The sequence below is a fragment of the Dendrobium catenatum genome, unplaced genomic scaffold (genome assembly GCF_001605985.2).
Source record: "Dendrobium catenatum unplaced genomic scaffold, ASM160598v2 fragScaff_scaffold_760, whole genome shotgun sequence".
In the NCBI taxonomy this organism is placed as follows: domain Eukaryota; kingdom Viridiplantae; phylum Streptophyta; class Magnoliopsida; order Asparagales; family Orchidaceae; genus Dendrobium; species Dendrobium catenatum.
In genome coordinates, this window is record NW_021319222.1 from 203,431 (window position 1) to 228,131 (window position 24,701).

The 24,701-nt window shown below is 33.9% G+C and overlaps 2 protein-coding genes across 5 annotated transcripts in view; both read right to left on the reverse strand.

Moving 5' to 3' along the window:
* Positions 1–4,617, reverse strand: part of LOC110097022 (WAT1-related protein At2g39510-like) — a 6,591-nt gene extending 1,974 nt beyond the window's left edge. Inside the window, exons 1-7 of the mRNA XM_020823229.2 lie at positions 4,406–4,617; positions 3,622–3,684; positions 3,400–3,516; positions 3,066–3,315; positions 2,265–2,426; positions 1,949–2,100; positions 1,596–1,782 (exon numbers count right to left, since the gene is read on the reverse strand). Coding sequence (XP_020678888.2) covers positions 1,596–1,782; positions 1,949–2,100; positions 2,265–2,426; positions 3,066–3,315; positions 3,400–3,516; positions 3,622–3,684; positions 4,406–4,617 — 1,143 coding nt within the window. The remainder of the gene's footprint in view (positions 1–1,595; positions 1,783–1,948; positions 2,101–2,264; positions 2,427–3,065; positions 3,316–3,399; positions 3,517–3,621; positions 3,685–4,405) is intronic.
* An 8,108-nt stretch (positions 4,618–12,725) lies between these two features.
* Positions 12,726–24,701, reverse strand: part of LOC110097037 (ADP-ribosylation factor GTPase-activating protein AGD2) — a 46,814-nt gene continuing 34,838 nt past the window's right edge. For all 4 annotated transcript variants that reach the window (XM_020823246.2, XM_028696533.1, XM_028696535.1 and 1 more), the window contains 4 exons: positions 24,338–24,459; positions 19,186–19,276; positions 14,917–15,365; positions 12,726–13,151 (listed from right to left, as the gene is read on the reverse strand). In XM_020823246.2, the coding sequence (XP_020678905.1) occupies positions 13,037–13,151; positions 14,917–15,365; positions 19,186–19,276; positions 24,338–24,459 (777 nt within the window). In that variant the 3' untranslated portion in view covers positions 12,726–13,036. The remainder of the gene's footprint in view (positions 13,152–14,916; positions 15,366–19,185; positions 19,277–24,337; positions 24,460–24,701) is intronic.

Consider the following 24,701-nt stretch of genomic DNA (forward strand, 5'->3'; position numbering starts at 1 on the left):
GGAGGAGGAGATAAAAGAAAAAAAAAAAAAACCTCTAAAGAGAAAATGTAATCACTATAAATTGATTCATCACATAGGTTTGATGTATTGAGCACGCTTCGAGCAAGAATAATAAGTTTATTAGAGATATATTGGGTAACACTAACTGAAGAAATTACGTGCGATCATTGGACGCCGTTCGAAGGCTAATCATGACACGCCACGACACTAATTTGTTATGTATTGTTACTATGTACCGTTGTATATTGGGTGACATAGCGCGTTCTGATTGACCTCCGGACGATCTGTTGACCGCACATAATAATTTCTCAATCTCCACTTGTGGCATCCTTTATTTGCCAAAGTAATAGAGATATTGAGTTATTATGGCTTAATCATCGGGCAAATGATGTCAAATTCATTAGCAAGCGTGAAGATTAAATCATAATAATGTGAGACTCTTTTGGAGATGGTGAAGGAGAAAATACATAACTCATAAATGAATTGTGGAATAGATTTAGATTAAAGAGAGTATCTACAAAAGTGACATTATTGTTTGGCTTATTTTTTAAAATAATTAATAATACAAAACTTTGGAACCTTTTCCATCATTATTCTTTTCTTTTAAGTTCTCCAATTATAATTTGAAAGTTGTTGATGAGTAATATTTATTTTAATAAGGACTTCAACAATGGAAGGTGTAACACCTCAGAATCAAATTTGGAAGAATTGTCTATTTATCATTTCGAGAATATATCAGAGCTTCTATAAATCATAAATATAAACAAAAACCAACAAAAACAACTAAAATCATATACATTAAAATATTTTCTATTTATTAACTAAAATATCATTTACACTAGCCAGAAAAATTACTCTGCAAAAGAATAAAGGAAAACACAGAACCAAAATTTAAAGAAAACTTGATGATCTCTGGCAATCTTAATCCAATTGGTTCTGACTCATTCCATGACCTGAAATAATTTAAAATCCACATAATGAACTCAAAAGCCCATCAGTAATCCAAACCTCACTAAAATTTTTAATATAATGATTAAATAATCCATATAATATACTCAATCTAATATAATCAATAGCAGTCAGTATAATTAACGATCAAATATTTCCAATAAAATTCAAAATGACCAATAACAAAAATTTTATACATCTTCACTAAATTGATAAATTCTGTATAACTCATAAAAAAGAAAACTCCAAATTGATATTTTTATTAAACTATATTAAACTCAATTTAGACATTTATATTGCAATTATTAATTAAAAAATTGAATATCTATTGATTCAAAGCTTATTTCCCCAGAAAAAAAAAAAGCCTGCCCCTAACTCTCTTGCAAGAATTTAGAACTTGAGAAATCTGTATTTTCTTACAGTGACCTCCTTAACTGATTAATCACATACAAATTAGTGTCAGACAAAAATTAAGATGATTCCAGTTTACATAAAATAAACTTTCTACATAGAAATGACACAATTTATAACTGCGTTATGCAGCTTAATTTGCAACCTTTCCCCTACTGCAGCTATATATAAATATATAATTCAATGGGATCGATCGACTTCAACTATTTCTTTCATGTTTAGGGATTCTTTATAACTGGCAACTTGATGAAGGAGGGGTCATCAGCAAGATCTGGCTTTGTCCCTTTGGAAGCAGATATTGGTAGTTGATCAGTCTCTCCTTTACTCGTTTCATTACAATTGACTGATGAAGTCAAATGATCATTGCTCTTACCCCATAATAAAGAATAAACGCCTATCATTATAGTAATTGCGCCAAGAATCCTGAAATTGAATGCGAAGAACAGTAAGCTATCAATATTTCTGTCAAACGAAGGCTTCTAAAATTTTATACTAAAAAATTGCTTCAAGAAGCAATAAAAAAATAGTCTCAAACTAAGCAGAAATTTCATGTTGATTTATATAAAGCAAAGATTAGTACTTTTTATACCTTCCTAGAGATATTTCCTCTGCTAATATAGAGGAGCCCATAGCAGAAGTGAAGATCATGCAGAAAGGGTTGAAGGCTGTAACAAAAACTGGACCTCTCTCTTTCATCACCTTCCCTTGCACATAATAAGCAACACCCGAGCATATTGTGCCCTGCAGTCAGATATCTATCAATTATATTTAAGCTTTTGTTGATGTCAGAAGAGCTTAAAGATAGTTCTTTCAGAGAATTTATACGAGCTTTTTTCTACAGGAAATGCTAAAAATTAATATTTCTTTGTTGTACAAATATTAAGAATTGCATGTTTGAAACTTACAGTGTAGAATGCACTCAACAATCTCAAGTCAAATCCAATAATCCAGGGCTGGGCTCTTCCACGTTCTATAGCTAATACGATAATAGTGTTTAGTACCACGCCCATGCTGCATATCCAAACGCTTAAGGAGAGCTCAACAGGATATGATTCCAAAGTTTTTTTCTGCAACAAAACAAATATTTATACTTGCAAGAAATCAATAGTTGAGATTAATTTGCATTAAAGATTATTTTTATGACTAAAACTAAGTAGCATTTATGAAGATTGTGCCGCTTTTTTATTCTGAGGCTTCCTTTGGTACAACTTTAGGTAACTGTTTTTTCTCCGATTTCAAGGGATTTGTATAAAAAAAATAGCTTTACAGAGCAATAAAAAATCCATCCTAAACGAAGCCGTAAGCACAACTTTTATTACTGCTTCTTGAAGCAACTTTTTAGTTTAAAAATGTAAGTTTTTCTACTAAAAAACTGCTTTAAGAAGCACTAAGAAAGCCGTCTCAAACAAAGACTAAGATCTTGTTTGGGACGGCTTTCTCACTACTTCTTAAAACAACTTTTTAGTACAAACATTAAATTTTTTGTGCTGAACTGTTACTTTAAAAAACATTACTAAAGCTGTCCCAAACAAACATTATCAAATCAACCCAATTGAATTAAGTCATATTCTTGCGTACCCAACTAATATTTATTTAACAAACTGTACTCTCATTGAATTGGAACACAAACTATTCACAAGTATTGATTCAGATTGCTTCATCAAACAAATAAAAGAAATATGCTGCAAAGATTTAATTTGCATTACTTGTAATATCAAGAAGGAAGACCATCCCACAGTGCTAATAAGCAGCATGAAAGTGCCATAGAGCAGGTTGGTTCCTCCACCATGGCCAACCTCAACACCTTGTGCCTTCTGAGGGTCTCCTCCCTTTGTCCACACAGAGTTCACTATAGGACCTTTGTATATTATCATCAAAACTGCACCTGCTACTGTCACCACTGTACCAACCAGTTTTGCTTGGCTATGTCTTCGTCTAAGGTTCAGGTTCTCCATTCTGAATTTGATCAAATAAACGTTAGAAATTTGGTTCCAGTTTGTACTTATGATTTGGCACATGATGGATTAATTAATTTTTTACCTGAGAATAAGAGCCATTATGAAAGTAACTGCTGGTAGTATATTGTAAAAAGAAGAAGTGAAGCTTGCAGAGGTCAATTTGTTTCCCATGTAATAGAAGTTCTGGTCTATCACAGGCCTGGAATTAAAGATAATATCAATCAATTAAATTAAACACTTAACTAAACCAGCAATAAGATGGAGTACTCAAGTGTTTAAGGAGAGAACCATTATTATTACTTACTCCATGATAGCCAGTCCAACTATCTTGAGGAAGATAATCGGAGTGAGCTTTGGTCTTCTTTTCCTGCCATGCCATGCATATAAATTAGTAACTGAAAACTATATATGTTAAATGGTTAAATTTAGTCATACGTTTTGACGCCGGAGTTGAGCTGTTTAATCTTGTTAAACTTTAGGCTAGTTTAATTCCATTTGGTAGTTATAGGACTGTATAAGTGTACTGCCTTTTTTGTTGGTGTACCCCATTATGTTGTTACAATTGTCTATAAATATATAACCAATACTTGTAATATGCAGATTGTGAGAGATGAATAATATTTGAGTAGTTTTACTCCGTTTTGTGTTCCTGTATCCTGAGATTGATTCTCAAGTGGTGGATTCTTTTCCCAAGGAGTTCTTGGAGCTAGTTGTGTCCAACGACGGCCATCGGATCATCGGCGTGGATTTGTCAAACCCCCTCCGGTCCGATGACATTTTTTCTCAAATAAGATGAAATGAAATTTTTTCCTCATTTTAACTTATTGTAGAGTTATTTTAAAGATTCTAGTCAAGTTTTTTTATAGGGAACACAAGCTAAATAATGCTCACCTTTCATGAGAAAGTACAATTGTGAGAATTGAACATATATAAACTTTAGTTTAGATTAATAAATACAAACTTTAAACTTAACATCTTGTTTTAGTTTGCTAATTAAGTTCAAGCTAGCTCTTGTTAAAGAAGATCAAAGAGACCTTGAGAGAGAGAGAGAGAGAGAGAGAGAGAGAGATCTTTATAAATATATATACCTCTCAAACCAGAGTGCAAAAGGACTGATAACAACAGCAGCAACAGCGTTCCGAAAGACAACAAGAACAAAGTGGTTCATTCCACGCTTAAGAGTTGCATTTGCAATAATGGAAGAGCAAGAATAACCAAACTGCAACAAAACCATAGCCACATATGGCTTCACCCTCTTCAGCATATTTATACCACCTTCTCCCACAGTTGACATCGCCATATGCACACTTATAAACACTAATATTTTAATGAGCTTCGACAGAAGCATTTAAGCTGGTCGCTTCCTTCATGCATGTTTATAGGACTTGAAAAGTGAGAAGACATGTCATTAAAATATAGATCATTCTCTCTCATCAGTTTCTCTCTCCATTTTAGTCAACTATGGCCTCTAGTAGTATAACTTATTATGTGGGAGTCTCATATGGCCTATTTTGATTAGAGTCTTCACGCAAGTTAGGACAAATTCCCCATATTATAATTTAGTATTCTATTTCTATTTTGTATCATATATTATTTAGTACTAAATACTTAATGCATTCAAGTTTTCTATTTAGTATTATTATTAGGCTCGGCTATGGGAGAAATTATTATATGTATGGAGATCGGATGCAGAACGTCGTTCGGAGACGTAGTGGTACTAAGCCGTTGTACCGGGGTGACGTAGCGCATTCTGGTTGGTCTTTGGACGGTGTTCGGCTTCCGCACAAAATAATTAATCGGGGCTACCGAGGGTGCAATTACATGAGAGAGAGAGAGAGAGAGAGAGAGAGAGAGAGAGAGAGAGAGAGAGATTGTCTTTGATGCCTTGTTGCATTTGGAAACCCAGTAGTGACAAGTCTTTAAAGCATTTATGTAATTACTTTTTGATCAGTTTAGTGGCCAATTTAGTGCTTGCTGATGATGCATGGATGGCACATTATCAGGTAACAAATGAGGTGCGTTTGCGTTCGTGTTAGGAAAAGCTAGCTAGTTAGGCGACTTTGATTTACTTTGCTTATGCGACGGCTAGCGAGGAGATTAGGCTCTTCTAATTGGCTGTGGCACTGTAAATTTTGGTAGTTAAATTTACAGCCACAAGAAGAAACGAAGCAGCTCTTTTGATTAGTTTATTAGTGATCTGATAATGTTATTCAGGATATTGTAAAGAATTATATGATTTTATGTGGCTAAGAAACTTCACAGATTTGTTTATTTTTGATAGCGTAAGAAAAGGATTTTAAGTGGATGTATAGAAGCTTCGCATTGCAGGCTAGCTTATGGAAACAATTTAATTAATTATAGATATAATGGTGCATGGCTGATCAGCTTCAATTCAAAAGCTGATAATTCCAACATGTTATTTTTTAATGCTTATCGCTCATTTTCAACTTGTCATGTACGATAATTCTAAACCTTAAAACTCTAAAATTTAAATCTTGTAGCAATCAGGTGGAAATTTTATACTGTCTTAGCGTATTACTTTCATACCTAAAGTGTTAGCGGGTGGGGCTGGATTGTTAACTGTAGAGAATTAAGAATTTGATGGGGAAAGGAAGAAATTACAAGGGGTGTCAAAAATGGACACAATTACTCGAAAATCTGATTTGGAATGATTCTCGAAAATCTGATTTGGAATGATTTTCGAGTTAGGGCCAATCCGCTTTAAGAATGAGTCGGGCTCAGGTCAACACAGAACGGTTTTAACTTGATTTGCCCGGTTTTGCTAGCAGACTTGCCAAACCACTCACGGCACACGCCCGTTGCCCACTGGCCAGTGGCCATGACTCTCGCCTTGCACGCCGTTGGCTGCTGCCTGCATGCCTGCCATCACAAGGTATCACACCAATCGTCAGTCACAGCTCTCACGAGTCACTCTCACCTTGGCCAGTTAGCCTGGAACGCCCGCCTGCCATCGTGGCCTAGCTGGCGGCCCGGCGCTGCCTGCTCCTCGCTACGCGACGGAAGGCTGGACACGGCATGCTTAACCCGTGCACCTCAAGACTCCCGCAAATGGTTTCGTATCGTGTCGGGTCAAGTCGGGTTGAAATTTCTGACCTGTTTGCGAAAATGAATCAGGTTCTGGTTGTGCCAAATGATAGCGGGTCTGTATCGGGTTTGAATCCGACCCGTAACCTGATTTTGACACTATGTGATTTAAAACTAATTGTCAAACCCAAATTCTTCATGAAGTATGTTTGCTTTCTTACAGCTTCTTAAATAGCAACTTTGTAGTACAAAATATTAATTTTTTTTTAACAAAAAGCTGCTTTAAGAAGTTGATATATCCTCAAAAAATCATCTTGATCGGGCACGAATCTCGAGGCAAAATCAAGCCGGAACTTCAAAAATTAAATCTGGGGTCACCTGAACTCTGATTTCAGTAAACTTATAGTCAAACTGAGCGTCTCGGAAATACAAAACCAACGACACCAAATTCGACTCAATCTGAGCCCAAATGAGTCCAGATCAGGCACCTGAAGTGCTGTTGAAAAGTTCAAACCATAATTTGAGTTACCAAACGGTTTCCAAACATAACGTGCTTATATTCGAATCGAGAGGATCGACGAGACGAATCCAACGAGCCCAAGATCGCCGAATTCTGACATCATTAAGACCTTCAAATGTTTGACGAACGGTACACGATCAAGGGATTCGATCAATATCGGCCGTCCATCGAACCACTCCACATTTGCCCTTGATCCTCCTCCTATTTACTAGCCATGCCATTCTCAAAAACTATAAATATCCTCTTATTTCTTCTGAGAGGGGACCCAAGCAAGAAGAAGAAGAAGAGAATGATTGGAGGGAGGAAACTCCTCCATGACCACCGCCAGAATTCTGCCCGACGCCCGAGTGACGCCAAAATTCTGCCCGATGCCCGAGTGACGCCGGAATTCTTCCAGATGCCCGAGTGACGCCGGAATTCTTCTGATGACCTGGTTAAGAGTGTAGATGTATTAGATTTGATCTATACTAAAAAAGTAGAGATAGACTTAAATAGACTTGGTTTATTATAAAATATTAGAAATGATATATTTTTTGTTAAATTTAAATGAGAATATGGCTCTTAATCATACACAATATATATATAAAAAAAAAGATTCATGTAGTCTATCCCACATAGTGAGATAAATGTTTGATGATGATGATATTGTTGTTCATATGAAATAATTAAAATTTATATTGGTGCAATAATAATTTTTTTTTTATCATTTTACATAATTAAACTTTGAATTAAAATTTATTTTGCCATCTTTATTTAATATAAATAAAAAAGACTAAAAATAAAACATAGATGTTTATTGAAATCACTCGACAAATAAGTGACAATATTGGTGCAATAATAAGTTTTTTTTCTCATTTTACATAATTAAACTTTGAATTAAAATTTATTTTGCCATCTTTATTTAATATAAATAAAAAAGACTAAAAATAAAACATAGATGTTTATTGAAATCACTCGACAAATAAGTGACAATTTCTCTATTCATATGAGTGAATTGCTCCATTGAATTTATCGCACAAATCATAATGAATTTTTTTTAGTAATTCCTCATATTAATTTTGAGTACCTCAATGGACTGTTTAAGGGGAGAGATAATAAGGATGGTTCATAGACGAATTAGAATGCACTACGTCATCCGGTACACAACGATGCATAACATCGGTAAATTTTATTTTTTCTAAGAAGAATAAATATTTTAATTATTTTGTCCACCTTCAATAATTACAGTTATGTTAAGTTCTCAAAAAAATATTCATTTTTTTCTATTTCACACATAGAATTATGTAATTCACAATCCTATTTTTCAGTTTTTCACAATTATGTATGTCGCAAAAATATTATTGTTATTATTTTTTAATAATTTTATATGATTATAGAAATTTTTTATAATTAAATATGTTAAAGGATCACATATATTGAAGTGTATTACAATTTCATTTGTATGTGTGTAGCTTTTATAAAATTGGTTGAAAAGTTACTGTGAAGAAAGTAATTTTTTAGAGTCTATTTGGAATGGTTGTAAGGTTTTATAAATTTGATTATGAAGAAAATAATTTGGCTATTTTGATTGAAGAAAGCATATTTCCATCATAAATTTTTTTAAAAAGCAATAAAAATAATAGTCAAACAAAATTATATTTATTATCTAAAAAGTAAAGCAGCTAAAAAGCTATCACAAACAAACCCTTAAAACTATTGTAAAAAGATAATATTATAAACATAAATTGTGGTTGAGATCTAAAAGTCAAAATAATAAGAAAGCTATTCCAGATGAAGCCTAATTATATATTAAAAAATATTATCTTTTTATTTTCAAGAGAAAATCGTTTATAATATACTAAACATTTTTTTTTAAATTTTATTTTCTCACAATAATTATACAAATATTTTTATCTACAGCCATAATCATCTCAAGCGAACACTTAGAATTCTTTTTAGTTGGCAACAACCATCGATCTATAAAATTAGATGAAAAATCATTATATCAAAAATAAAATTTTAAAAATTTGTATAAAAATTATACATTTCTCCCTTAAGAAATTCGGATGCCAAATTTTATACAGCTATCACTTCCAATAAATTTAAATGTTAAAAAGCCTTATAAGAAATTTTTTTTTTTCGAATAAAAATTTTAATAAAATAAAAATGCACCAACAATTTATAAAATAAAATCAGAAAATAAATTATCCTTTAAAATTTCTGGCAGGAGTACACAAAGCAGGCTGAGTATAATAATATAGGTTTATTTATTTATTTATTTTATAAAAAGAATAGTAATTCTTCTCTTGCATCTTATATTAATATTACTCGTCAAAATCTTTAAATTGCTTAGTGTTGTGTGTTGGAACATTTGCAACAGTAGAAAGATAGAGCTTACGTCTTATTTTTGCATGAAAGTCACACACATATAAGAAAGAGGATGTGCGAGAGTCATAAGAGATATGAGATTTTTTACGTGAAAAAGAATACAAGAAAGGGAAATACTATGAGGCTCGGCCCAATTGAAATGAAATACTGAAATTTATCATTAATGATGTCCTTCCTCCGAGGAAGTATTGACATAATATAGTAAATAAACATTGTATATGACGCATTACATAGTTGAGGTTAGAAGAATCCAATAACAGGAGAGCCGTTCTTAAGAGATCATTTCCCTATTTATTTGATTGGTAAGACTATAGTCAAACGATGGTGGTCAGAGGACCGTAGTCGGGTGATAGAGGTAGGATTTGGGCTCCAATCCCTTGATTTGGATTCATTTGGGTTTGAATTAAATCTTTTTTGACGTCGTTGGATTTGTGTTGTGGATATGTTCATTTTAACTATAAGTTTGTGGAATTGATGTTCAGATGGTCCCAAATTTCAGAAGTTTTCAAGTCAAATATTCCTCAAGATTCATGCTAGATCAAGGCGACTTTTGGCAGCGTATCACTAAAATTTAAAATAGCTTACATTAAAATATAGGTTTTAATCATGCAAATATCTTAATAAACATTGTAAAATATGCAAGAATATCAAAATCTATATTTGGAAGTAAATCATACAGCGAAACAAAGAAGAAAAAATATAAATTGACCAAAATTTGACATGCAAAAATTTGAAATCGGATAAAAATCATGGAACCTCACCACACCAAGAAAGTCACTATGGGGTTGTTTGGTTGGAAAACAAAGCGGTGTAAAGTACCACAAATGTAGAGGTTTTCAAAATATTGTTTGTTTGTGGAATGAAAAAGTAGCGCAAAGTAAAGTAGATCAACAGTAAATAATTTTAATTCATTTTTTTTGAAATAAACCAAACTCCTTCAATTTTGAGCAAGAACTATTTACACCACAAGTTAAGCTTGATTGACCGCCGGCCACCACCTCCACCTGTCGCTATCAGTCATCACTCGCCGAACACCATCGCTGCCACCCCACTGCTAGCCACCTCGCCACCACCCATTGCTAGCCACCACCATCGCTGCCATCCGCCCACCACCTGTCACCTCAGTCGGCGATTGACGACCACGACCACCATCGTCAACCGCCACTATTTTTGGACTTTACATTATATTCATTACTTCCAATAATAATCATAATAATAAAAACAATTTATCTTTCTTTACATTCATCCAAACCACTCCAAAGTATTTTTTTAGGCTGTTTTTTTTTTAACCAACTAAACAGCCCTTACGAAAATCGAAAGAAATTGTACAAATCCATTTCTCTCACTCTTATTCACACCATTTTATAAAGATAATAGCCGAAGATACTCCTTTCAATACACCATGGAAAGCAACCTTTCAAGCTAAAAATGAAAACAAGAAAAAAAAAACTGCTCAACCCACCTCACAGAGTCGTGACACCGGGACTTGAAGCCTTACAACACTCTACTCTCTGTCTCCAATCTCTACTCATAGCACCGCAATGTTGGCTCTAGAGTGCTGCAACTCTCCGTTCTTTATCTTCATATCAAGACTACAATGCCCCACACTATATTCTATAACACTGCAATGCACGAATATACAACATCACAATGCTCAAGTATATAATGCCCATGAACCCTAAGCAATGTGAGGCCCCCCGCAACTCCTCGACAAGCTCTCACAAAATTGAGATTCTAATTAATAACACAATCCAATTGATCAACCCAATCAAATTTCACGTAACACCCTATTTGCTCTTTGTACATATATATTTTTCTTACTGATAGATCTCCATGATTATATCTGGTTTGTGGGAATAGAATGAAAGACAATTGCCAAGGGGCATGTTTGATTTGAAGGAATTATCTTGATGCAAATATTTTTTATTTATATATTCCTACTGAGCATTTTGTTATAACATAAATGATACATAGTTAAATTCTCTAAGGAAATATAATTAAAAAAAAAAAACAGTATTTTTCATTGATAAACTCTTAACCGATTGTGATGAAAAACGTGAAATTTTATTATTTTTTTCCCCATCAAATCATCGCTAATAGGGATGTCAATTCGGGCCAACGGGTCGGGTTCGGATCAAATCCGGAACTGACCCGACACCATTCGGGTCAACCCGAACCCGACCCGTTTTTAAAAACGGGAAAAAACGGGTCAAATTTCCGAACCCAAACCTGACCTGGTTCGGGTCTGGGTCAACCCGACTCGACACGAATGACCTGAAGTTGACCTAAAATTGATAGTTTTCGAGTCAAAAATCGATTCAATATTTGATTTTCAGCTCAAAATCCGGTCAATCTTGTGTTTTCAAGTCAAATAGGAGTTTTCATGTCAATTTCAAATCATTTTTGGGTCAATTTCGAGTTGTTGGCTCAACACGAACCTGACCCGATTTTTAAAACGGGTTGATTTGTTGAACCCAACCCATTTCAAGTTCGGGTTGACCCTAACCAGAATTTTTCCAGGTCATATTTGGGTCTTGTTTTGGGTCGTGTCAAAAATTGACACCCCTAAATTCACTAACTCACATGTTCTCTCTCTCTCTCTCTCTAAAAAAAAAAAACAAACAATTTCTTCTCGACCAACCAAGCAAGCAAACAAATGGAAACTCACCATAGTTCAATTCATTTACTACTTTGATTTTCTTTTATGTTCCTATTTCAATTCCTTCAAACCAAACATAACCAAATTGGAAATGCTAAATGAGCTCAATTGAAATTAGTTTTCACCCTTTTATTTGGATGAGAGTAAAAAGTTAAATTTTTTTGATAGGCAATTTCCATGCTGGTGATAATATAGCAAAAGACATTAAAAAAGCAGCAGCAACACTATAAACCTCATAAAGAATTATCAGATGGATACAATTCTTCATCCTCTGCAAATCACATTTGACTAACTGTCACTATGGATTTTCACAAAACAAGTTTTTCATAAGCAGATGCATTGATATAACAAATATTTCGTTTGGGACAGCTTTCTTATTGCTTCTCAAAGCAGCTTTTTACTACAAAAATTTAAAATTTTGCATTAAAAAGTTGACTTAAGAAGTATTAAAAAAGCCGTTGCAAACAAAACCTAAGATACACATGCATTATAGTACACGAGAGAAGCTCAGCAGATCTCTAGATCAACAAAGAGAGAAGAAAAACATTCAAAAGTTCTTCAAAGCATCAAGAAAATATGGAAATGACTGCAAAACAGTTTTTATGACAAACAACAGAGATGTAAGCTTCATTTGGGAATGTTTTTTTGCTGCTTTCTAAAATAGCTTTATAGTACAAAAATTTCTTGAATTAAAAATTTTGTACTAAAAAATCATTTTAGAAAGCAATAAGAAAGCTGTCTCAAATAAAGCCGTAAACCTTGTGCCGTGAGAGCAATTGAGAAGAATTATGCTGTTTTTCATGTTGATGATACAATATATCAGAACAGTTTTAAATGAAATTAAAGAAAAATATATTAGGATACATAATAAGTTGAATAATTTCAGATCACTGTAAATATTTAAAAAAAAATGTTGAAAAAATCATGTTACAGAGTGAAATATCACAAACGTTTTGAATGGTCAAGTCTGCAGGGTATGACAGAACTAAGAAAAATATATAAATGGAATTACCTTCAACTTTAAGTCTTTGATAATTGTCAGCCAATATAAAGAGGGCTATAGACATCGCAGTTGAGAGTACACAGTTTTTGCTTCATTATATTAGAGTAGCAGAATGTACGATTATCTTACTCACGGCCTGTAAGTAATATAAACAGCTCTTCATCAGTTATTGCTCCAAATTCCATAGCCCTCTCTAGACAAGTCAGGCCGCCACTATCTTTAATCAATGTGTTTGCACCTCTGTGTAACGGTATCAAACATAAGTTATAAATTATTGTTAGATACTAGTTTTAGCAAGAAATCAGATAATGACAAGTCAGGCTTCGTTTGTGACGGCTTTCTTCCTGCTTGTTAAAGCGGTTTTCTAGTATAAAAATTTTGTACTAGAAAATTGTTTTAAGAAGCAGTAAGAAAGCCGCCCCAAACGAAACCTCAATAAGGTCTCTGGGCTGATACAGGACCTTTGGCTGGTGGGTACATCAAGACAAGACTAGTGGAATAACCTAACTAGAACAGCCTACTCTTGGATAAAGCGTTGGCGACAATTAATGCAATTACAATGATAGGAAATACTTGGTTTTGCAAGTAACATAACAAAAATCGGCGAACCAACAGCAGCCAAATGGCTGTCCACAGCAGGAAAACAGCAGAAAAATGCTGTTTACAGCAGAAAAACAGCACTTGTCCGGTAAAATCTGAGAGAAAACTCAAAGGAAAGCTTGTATTTCACTAGTAGATGAATAAAAACAGCAAGATACAATTGATCCTCAATTCGAGAGGAGGATCGATCTCTCCCAAATCTCTAGACGCCGCTAGAGCCCAAAGAAACCCTAAATCTACGAGATCTCAAATTTCAGCCAAATTCAAGATGCTCAAACCCTAGGAAAATCTACTATTTAATGCATACAAATCAAAAGGAAATCCCTAAACAGTCCCTACATTCAAATTTCCCGCTCAAAACGCTACAAAACGCTTCCTAAAATGATCTCTTCGGCTGGTCGGGCCGCTCGATCTCTGCAGGAGGCGGAGATCGGTCGCTCTTTGCGACTTGCCGGTCCTGTGCGGACCGGCTGGACCGGTCTAACATACAACCATTTTGGTTTGTTGGAGAAAGAGATGTTGAATAAAATATGAAATTCTTGCTTTGAAAAAGATTCATAAAAATAAGGCACTTAGACTTCGTTTGGGACGGCTTTTTTAGTGCTTCTTAAAGTAACTTTTTAATATAAAAATTTAAATTTATATACTAAGAAGTTGTTTTAAGAAGCATTAAGAAAGCCGTCCCAAACGAAGCCTTAGTCTTATATGAAAGACCCATTGAGATTTAGAAAGTTTAGAGAGGTACTGTAATCTTCGATAACAAATCTTCTAAATATAATGTAATCATACTAATAAGAGGATATCAAATCATAGTAGGACCAACATTTTGTACCAATATGTAAGGACAAAGGGAATACTCAAGTTTGAGCTAAAGAATAAATGAAGCAAATTTATGAGTTCACGATGAAGTTATGGCTGTAAGTAATGAAACATAGATTTAGAAGAAAAAATACATCAATTTCGGAGACTTAATTTAGTTTCATGCACAGAAGATCTATTATGAAAAAGAAAATAAAAATAATTTTAATATTATTTTTATGGTCTTAAGAAGATATCTGATTAAGCAGCAAGGGAATTCATTTGAAGTGTTTTAAGGAAAAAAAAACGTGCCTAAAAATATATTCAATAGACTACAAACTAATACCAAAAATGGTAAAAAAAAAAAACCGAGAGTTTAACTTTCGTAGATTTAAATCAAAACATAACATTGAGCACATATGTTTTATATTGATTAAGGAAAAAATTAAAAGGGATATTTAAAAATGTATGCATTGGTAGATGCATTTTCACAAAAATATATTTTTAATTGTATCCTATGATGCAAATAACATAAAATCAATAAAAAATTGATGTGCTAAATAAAGCTAAATGTGAAATGTCACGATGTCTTTATTCAAGTGAGTACCTTCTGATTAGATATTTGGCGAGGGAATCATTCTTTCTAAAGATAGAGCAGTGAAGAGGGGTTCTTCCATGGAAGTCCTTTTTATTTATGTCAGCACCAAACTGTAGCAGGAGTTCCACCATGACAGGATCACCAATATGGCATGCTAAGTGCAGCAAGGAACAACCCTCCAGAACGTTTGTAAGTTCACAGGAATCCATTGTTTTCTGGCATTTTGAAAGATCAAGTTGTATATTCTCCATTTCACCGTTCAGTGAAACATCCCCATGGTGGCAATGTCTGGTGGTGCTTATATCATCGTAACTAGTATTAGGGTTGGCATCAGACACTACAAGGAGCCGATACATGGCTTGGATATTACTACTTTTAACTGCTTCCCAGCTGCGGACATTGACTGGAGGAAGATCAGGCTGGTTACCATCCTTGGAAATCATAATCCTCTCCACATACTTCAAGGTCAAACACAATGAGATTCAGTTCAAGTGAATTGACTATAAATCAATTATAGAAAATACAAAAGCATTCGTGAAGTATGAAAAAGTCCAGATGAAAATTATCCACACATGTTACAAGTGGAATATGCTACCGTACTGATGCCGGGTGAGTCTAGGTTTGGTGCAGTCTTAGGAATTATATAGTGAATGAAAATAATGCATCATGCAGGCCTAAAATCATAATCATTTAAGTAAATGAAAAATATAGTAAATTGATGTTTGCTCAAAAAAAATGGGCGCTCCAGCACAAATCCTGCTTTACAGACTTATGATTTCATTCTCCTTTAAGGTAGATTGTAGTTAATCAAATTTCTCCTGAAAGTTGGATCAGGATTTAGTTAGATTTGAATCATTACTTCCTATGAGCACAAGCCCTCATAGTTAACTCCCCCTCTGACTATGTAAGAGAGCTCTTAATTAAAAATGAATATTTTTTAAGATATTTTAGTCTTGTTTGTTGGGAATGGAGGTAGATTGGATTAAGATTCCATGGTTCCATCGTCTCAGGAATACCGTAGGTTTTAGTCTACCAACATTAGCACTTGTTTATCGTAGTTTAAAATTGCGCAAAATGAGGCTCGCCATGAGGCCCGCCTCAGTGCAATTTTAGTGAAAAACGCCTCGAGGCTTACGCCTCTAGCTTTTTTATGAGGCTTGCGCCTCAACTTGGCTGAGGCCAGCCTTGAGACACGCCTCGCCTCGCTAGTGTTAGGCTTACGCCTCACCCTATTTGTATAATTTTTTTGTTAAAACTAATATAAATCACATCTTCATTCACATTCAAACACAATAACTTTCTCTCGATTGCCTCTACCTCCATTATGCGGCCTTCGCCGTAACCAACACCGTCATAGTCGTCATCGACAATCACTTGAAAACTGCACACAACCACCCTAAAAATTTTGGAGCATTAATCTCATATTTATTTTGATGAAAATATTTCTAAAAGATGAATATGATTGAAATAAATTAAAAAGAAGCATATTGGTATAACTAAAAAGACTTGGTTAGAAAATATTAGGAATGACCTTTCTTTATTAGATTTAAACGAGAAGTTGACTTTTAATAGGATACAATGGAGAAAAAGGATTCATGTAGCCGACCCCACTTGGTGGGATAAAGGCTTGATGTTGTTGTTATTGTATATTGAGAGGCGTTCAACTTTATTGAATGAGGCAGAGGATAGACCAATTTGTTATGCAACAACTCAGATAAAGACCAGCTCAGTGATGACAGTGCAGATAATTCCTAAGTTGTTGCCAACTATTTTAACTTTTATTAAGAATTAAATGTAAATTAGAAGATAATTGATAAAAAAAAGATAAAGGCTTGATGTTGTTGTTGTTGTTGTTGTTGTTATTGTATATTGGGAGGCGTTCAACTTTACTGAATGAGGCAGAGGATAGACTAATTTGTTATGCAACAACGCAGTTAAAGACCAGCTCAGTGATGACAGTGCAGATAATTCCTAAGTTGTTGCCAACTATTTTAACTTTTATTAAGAATTAAATGTAAATTAGAAGATAATTGATAAAAAAAAATTGGAGCTGAACTTGATGTCATATGATGTTTCTATGCAAATTCTATATTTAATATTATTTTGCTTTTATAATATTTAGATTTTAATTTCATTTCATGCAATTTATTACTTTTCACTTTAGATCTTGTGCAATTTTTTGTTTCATGTGTATGTAAATTTATTAATTCATAATTCAATATAAAGTTAATATGTAATCATTTAACATATTATTTAGGTATTATATAAAAATCACTTTTGACATTTATTATCACTTTACGCAATTTTTTATTTATTTTGAGGCTTACGCCTCGCCTCATGTACAAAAAACGCCTCAATACCCAATTGCGTAATTTTAAACATTGGACTCTAAAGTACACAAAGTACATCAACGAAGAATGCGGAAGAAGAAAGATGAACAAATCATATGTAATTAATTAAGAATTACATGTAATTTAATTAATATAAATTACTAAAATTTAAAATTAATTAGATAATTAATAATATAAATAATAATATTAATAATTAATTAGATAATTAATATTCTAAATAATAATTAGATAACTATTAAAATATTAATATTTATAATAGATAATTAAGCTAATTAATATCCCTAAAATTAGATAATTAAGCTAGTTAAGTTAGATAATTAATATATGACTAATTAGTTTCTCTTTTTAAACCAACTTTTTTTTTTTGAAAAATTATAATTACTTGAAAATTATATCTAATAAATAGTTTAATAAAAAAATTACTAAAATATCCCTATTTTTTAACACCATTAAGTCCAACATCTATTTATTTAGATGTTAGGATCAAATAATCCAATTTTAAAGAATTGAGGGACAAAATTAGTCCCTCCCAAAGATTTAAGGGACCATCTTGGCCCTTTTCTCCATTAACAAGTATGGCAGTTGACTGCATGCCATTTAAGTAGTTTGAAAAGCTCACCTTGGGCATAAGAAGTGGCCAAAGTTCAATGGCGGCCTAAGATGAAGAGCTCAGAATAAACCAGCCAAAGGAAATGAATGAGACAGCATTGATGAAGGGACGTCCTCTTTTTAGTACCAAGTCCTTCTAGTTGAGTTCATTTTATTAAAAGGTGGTAATGTGAGGATTTTAGATTTGGTTTTGAACATCATTTTAACTTATATTAAATGTTTTATGAAGTCACGGTCCCTATTGCCATGTATCATTTCACATTTTTTTCATCTGATCAAATGGTTGGGCTAAAATCGAAATAGCCCTAGTCAACTCCATTGAATCACATGTTAGTAAAATAGTAGCAATATCTTGTGTTCTGTTCTCATATATGGTTTCCCACACTACCCCAAACTATAAAAGAGCTTCTCATGCATAAAAAAATCTCACTCCATATTTGGAAAAAGAGGATGAAGACTTTTTCAAGCCCCTGGAGTTACCACAGCTGCTTAGTGCCGCTAATTTAGAGTTGTATAATCAGGCCATTGATTAGGTTTACTCTTCTATCATTTCCGAATTTTAGGTTTTCTCTTTCAATCGCATGATTCTGTTGTTCCTTTGTTTTTTACGTATAGGATCATTTGAATTTTAAATATGGAGACAGTTTGGATTTTTTTGGTGCTTAACGATGGAGATCTCAAGAAAAGGATGATCTTGCTCTTTACCACTATTTTAGGATGAGACCTTTCTATAGACATAGCAAAATTTTAGTAAAATCTTTTTTCCCTGTAGTAGTAGTTTTAGTATGCTAGGAATTAAAACCGACAATAGCGTGGTGTAGATTCACACATAGTATGTTATAAATCATTCATTGCATAAACTGTATTCTGTTTGTGAAATATAGCATTTGGAGCATATTCCGTTTATTTTCTAAACTCAATTTCCACCCCAAAATATAGCTGGAATTCATCGCTTTTAAGGCATGTTTTTTGTTTCTAGTTTGCATCATATGTTCTTCACAGCATTATTTATTTTATATGCATGTAACTTACTCTGATCCCATCCTGCATCACCTGAACTCTGGCCCAACAGATCACAAAATGCGCAAAAGTCATACGATTTTATGGATGAGATAAGACGCATTGCTTTTCAGCTTAGCAATAAGGGGAACAAAAGTTGAACCCAAAAACAAATCAGCACGGTTTAATGTACCCCGCTGCATCGTGTAAATAGCCTATTCATTCAAGCTAACATAATAAAACCAACATATGCAGCATCTACGAGATAAAAAAGTTAGGACAAAAACTTTTAAATACAATTCACGGTTATGACGAGTACCTTTGCCTGTATGAATTTGTCTTTGACAGGAAAAGCATCTCCAGAAGTTGGTTTGCTGATGGACAATAAATTACCATTTGATTCATCCATTCTGACAATTTGACAGCATCAATTATACCAAATTAGAATATATCATAAAAAGCATTTAAGAAAATGCAGTTAGTTACCCTTTTGAGAGATTTGCACTGAAAGAAAAAGCAGGAAATCCATTTATTTTTAGGGAAAAAATGCAATTATCAATTGACACTTCCTGTTAATTCCTTGTAAGTAAATCCATATTGCCAGTCATATTTCCCAGGTTTCCAAAGAATTTTTCAAGTAACAAAATAGATTTGTATCTTCCAGCTAACACCACACTTATGAATATATCAGTACTTCTGCTTTGTCAGGAATGTAAGGACGTATGCATGTAGTAAGGAACATTTAAATTTCACAAGGTAAGCGTTTTGAGCAAGTGTTGAGGTAATCATGCATAGTTAAAGAACACTTGTTGATGCCTTCTCTAGCAACCTCCTCTTCTTCATCAAACTCTGCTAGTCTAATCAATGAATGCCTTCTCCAACAAACTCTTCTTCATCAAGCACCACCAACCACATCAATGCCTTCTCCAATGAGTTATCCTTGATGCCAACTCCTGGTGATTTTGGCTCAAGCTCAAGGCCACTAGTCAAGCTCAAGCTCGCTACTCTATAAGCGAGTTGAGCTCAAGTGCAAAGTATGACCTCGACTTGAGCTCGAACCTGAGTTCAAGCCTGATTTTAAATAGGAGAGTTGAGCTCAAATTAGTTGTTACTCAAGCTCGACTTAACTCGTTTATACACCTATGTGGGGCGCCTCAAGGCTATTGAGCAAAGTAACTCATGTGTTGAGGACAAGTTTTCAATTGCAAAATTGCACGTAGAGTCGCTAAATCAAAGTAAAGTGTTTTGTGTCAACGATGGTAGAAAGCATGCATCAATCTTACGGTTTCAAGACGAATTATACATGAACAATAGACTTCTACATCCTCTAGATAAGAAAAACAAAATAATTTCTAAGTAGATAATAATGAGAACTTAGATTCAAAAGTCTTCGAGTGAGGCAGGCTAGAGAGAAGAAGCTTGTTCCCCTTAAATTGTTTATTTTTAAGTGGTCAACTGAGAATGGAGTAGTCAATCATATTTCTTTTGGACAAGAGAGACAAAACTGAAATGACTACTAGTAATAAACAGTCACAGTGGTTGAGACATGTTGTAATAATGGAGGATAATTGTTGTCGGGCCCAAAGGACAGGAAAATTGGAGAGGAAGTGATAGTATTACATTAGTTGCTTATTCTTCAAGAACATAAAGCCAATCCTTTTCTCAGTCAATTCCAATAATATTCCTAATTCCATGCTCCTGAAACACTCAATAAGAGTAAAAACCTACAATACAATTTTGTGTCTTCAATGAGCTTTTGGAAGGACAATAGGTCGATAAATAATTTAGATGCACTACAAAATATTTTTGAAGAAAAGGGAATTGCATATAAAAACACTCTCTCATCCAGCCACGGTTGTCTTGGATCCATCAACAAGTGTAATTTTTCAGTTGCTAGAATAAGGGGGATAAGAGGTAAATATTTGTGAGTGGATCAAGTGATCAAAGGCTCGTAAGTCAATAACCTAGGAGTTAGGTGACAAATTATTTGAGACTTTAACAGCCGAGAGAAAGAAGATATACATAAAAAAAGGCCAAAGTGCAAGTATCTATAAATGTCTTCTCAAATGATCCCAAGAAGTTCTTCAATTTTTTTTAAAAATATCTTCCACATCAAATTCGAAGGAGGAATCATGGGGTTTTTCTTCCTCAACAAATTGTATCATATATGCATGCCCTTGATCCTCCTTTACCCATTTAATTTCTCCTGATGCTTGGATGCGGAGCTTTAATCATCCAACCTTTTTCTTAAGTATGACATGGTATTCTTTGCAAAAGGTTCATGATAGGGAGTCTTTGTCCATTGTTTAAACTGAATCTCCTTGCTCATTACCAGCATATGATGGTTGCTTCAACCCAAGATTTCTCAAATTTGTGGTTTTTAAAACAAGAGCTAAACTTTCCTTAGATGCTTGTTAATAATGACTCCAATTCGTCCTTCTTCTTGAACAATTGCATTAAATTAATTAAGTGAGGTTAGATCTTTGTTTCCAAGGACTTGTATTCTCATTAGATCAAACTCAATGTTTAGTTTAACAAGAAAATCATCTATTTTGACTATTTCAACTAATCTTTTTTATATAGATTTACATAGTTACTATAATTCTTTTTTATGCATTGATAGTGATCCATCTCTTTCCATATGCTTTTTAACAAAATTTGAATATTTGTAATTGATTTTACTCATTGCTAGGTGACAAGAATTTGCTTTACATCTCATAAATTTGTACCACATCAAAAACCTTTGAATATGTTTACTTCACAACCTCCCAAATCTCCTTTGTCATGATGAGAAGCATGAATGTATCACTAACCTCAGGTGCCAAGAAATTCCAAAGCCAAGGCAACACAATGGAGTTTTGTTTATCCTAGGCATCGAATTTAAAATATATTCCAATTACACTTTTCCCTTTAAGAAAGTATGGATAAATTGTTACTTCTTTAGATAGTGTTTTTTTTATTATTCTACCTATATGTTTCTTGGATATTCTGCAAATCCCTTGTTAAAACTTGGTTTTAGTTTTCAACACCAGGGACGGTAGAAATAGATGATTTATTGCTAGAATCAACACTTGAAGAAATCTCAATAGGAAGAAAGAAGACATTCTTTATACAGAAGACATCTCACGACAGAAGGAAGTAGAATTTTCCTAGACTCTGATACCATGTAACAAACTGCAATTAGTTTGCCTAGACTCTGATACCATGTAACAAACTGCAATTAGTTTTATTAACTTAATTACATAAGAATTTTATGCTTTGACAAATTTCAAACTAGGAAAACTACAATAATTACATGGTTTATTCTCTATTTTGACATTTACATATTTACAACAGCATTCACAACATTATGGAAACTTTGTATAGCTAGAATTATTTGTAAAAAAAAAAAGAAAACCACATAAGCAACAAAAAAATTTGACGGCATTTAATTTTAAAAAAATTGGGATATCTTTAGAAAAAGTGGTCATTATGGGTCTCAAATGATGAGGACATCGACAGACGCTACCGACATGTTTATCGACGGCAGAATCGCAGATCGATGGCCACGATTCAGCGCCTCTACTTTTGATTTAGATGTCATGATGCATTATTTAGCATTTACTGTTTTTCCGTTTTTACCCCTGTGGGGAGTTGCTTTGTTATTGTAGCCCAGAGGGCAATTTCGTACCTTTTTTTTCATGAGTTGAGACCTATATATAGTGGTCTCATATGTTGTATTTGGGTTAATGAATATTTGGAATGAAATCTTGTTTTGTTATCTTTTTCTTCTTCTTCTTGTGGTGCACTAGAGAGGAGAACGAGAGCCCAAGGTGAGGGCAAAAGGGCAAAAGCAATACCCACCAGTCATTGGAAGAGTCCGTGACTCGTGGTCTATCCCCATCATCCCGATCCCCTTCATCTCTCCAACCCGCTGGCCCTAGTCATCTCTTGGCCGCCGACCACCCCACCTCCTCCACCTGTTCCCAAGCCTCTCCACCGCCGGCCTCCTCCCCCATCCCCCACTTGTTTGAATTTTGAAAATTCAAAATTGATTGAGTACTAAAATTTCCAAATTTGGCAAAGTCAAATTATGGAAGTTTTCAAAATTCAGATCAATTTGAAATTCAAATTGAAGTGGATCGCATGATTAAGCCTTCTAATGCTAACGAGCTAATTTTCGCAAACCACAAGTGCTCTCCCTCTCCACCTCTTTCCCCTCTTCTCATTGGAGTTCTCTCACAACGTCAAGCATGCATGGCGGATCCCGAACTTGAATGGGGACTTGTGTTCGACAACGACAGTAATCTCAACATACTACGATCTCCATTCTTCGACGTGGGATTTGAGCACGACGCCACCATTGAAGATTATTTGGAGCGAGTTGTCCCTACTCTTGCGCACGTCATCCCATCAATTTTCCGACTACGATTGGATCATCGTCGGCCACCCACCACCCTCATCTCCACCGGCTACCTCTCCGCCAACGAAGTTCTTCGGCACCGTCTTTCTAGTGGTAATATCTTTCATTATATGGTTCATCTTTCTCCGCTAAAAGCCTACAAAAATTTGAGTGAGAAGGCACTTGAGGTGAACCTCTCATTGTTAAGCGTTGGATTATGTGATTTGTACTTTGCATTTAATAGTACCTTGAACTTTGAAAGAATAGTTTTGGTTATTCTCTATTGCACGTCTTTGGCCTAAGCAAGTTAAATATTTCAAATTCTTAACTCTCTTTTACGTGCTAGAATTAAATTTAAATGAGCACACCTTTCTTTCTAATTTCTAAATGTAAATCTTAGTAGTTTCACATCATTAAAGCCCCTTGAATTGCTTTGAGATTAACGTAGTAATTAATTATATATGTATTACACTCATATCAAAGTAAATCCAAAAAAATTTAGACCTATCCTGCAAGATATATTGAGATAGTTTTTTCCCATTTACTTGTTGCAGAAATCTGATAATTCCAAAAATCTATAATTATTGCCTTGGCATATTAAGGGGCCAGTTGGAGCAACCCAAGATAGTATGAAAGGGTTGAATTTCTAACACAATAATAATGGCAACCAAATAAATAATAAAAAAAAAACAGTTTAAAAAATTAAAACAATCAGCAGAACTTTCTGCCTAAGCGGTCTACATTATCTCGGTGCATGCATCATTACAAAAGTTTCTCAAGCATTTTTTTAAATTAGGGATTTATTTTTGAATCAGTTATAATTGTTCATAACATTGTATGAAGAAAATTGCTCCCGCAACACAATACATAGTTCATAAATAAAATTTTGTACAGGCATGCGTTTTCAGAATTGCCCACATCGCAAATTTTGCAGGACAGCTACATTTAGTTGGCAATAAACAGATGGGCATATACAACCCATATGTAAAGAAACTATGCAATGTTTTCGTTCTTTGTGTTAAAATGGGATCTTTCCCATCATAAGAATATTTGACAAATTTCATGAGAATCTTTTGTATAGAAAACTTACCTTTTATCACGTAGTAAAAGTGTTTCTTCCCACACCGAGTTGCAGTAAGAATTACCCAAAGCTTGAAATAAATCAATGATGATTGGTTCCCAGACTTTTACATCTAACATAAGAGATCTGACCTAAATTCATCATGAATAACTTTTATTAAATATTAAATAATATAATTATAAGGAAATTCCTCAAAGCTGCAGGAATAGTCCATCTACTAGCGAAATCCAACAAGAATTAAAATAAACTATTCATGCCAAAGAAAAAACTTTAAGATGGATATACTACAGAACTACGAAAGTGAAATGAAGAGTAACAGTGAGAATATAGCTTATTGAATATAAGTTTGTGAAATATAGATTTTTAGGTGGTT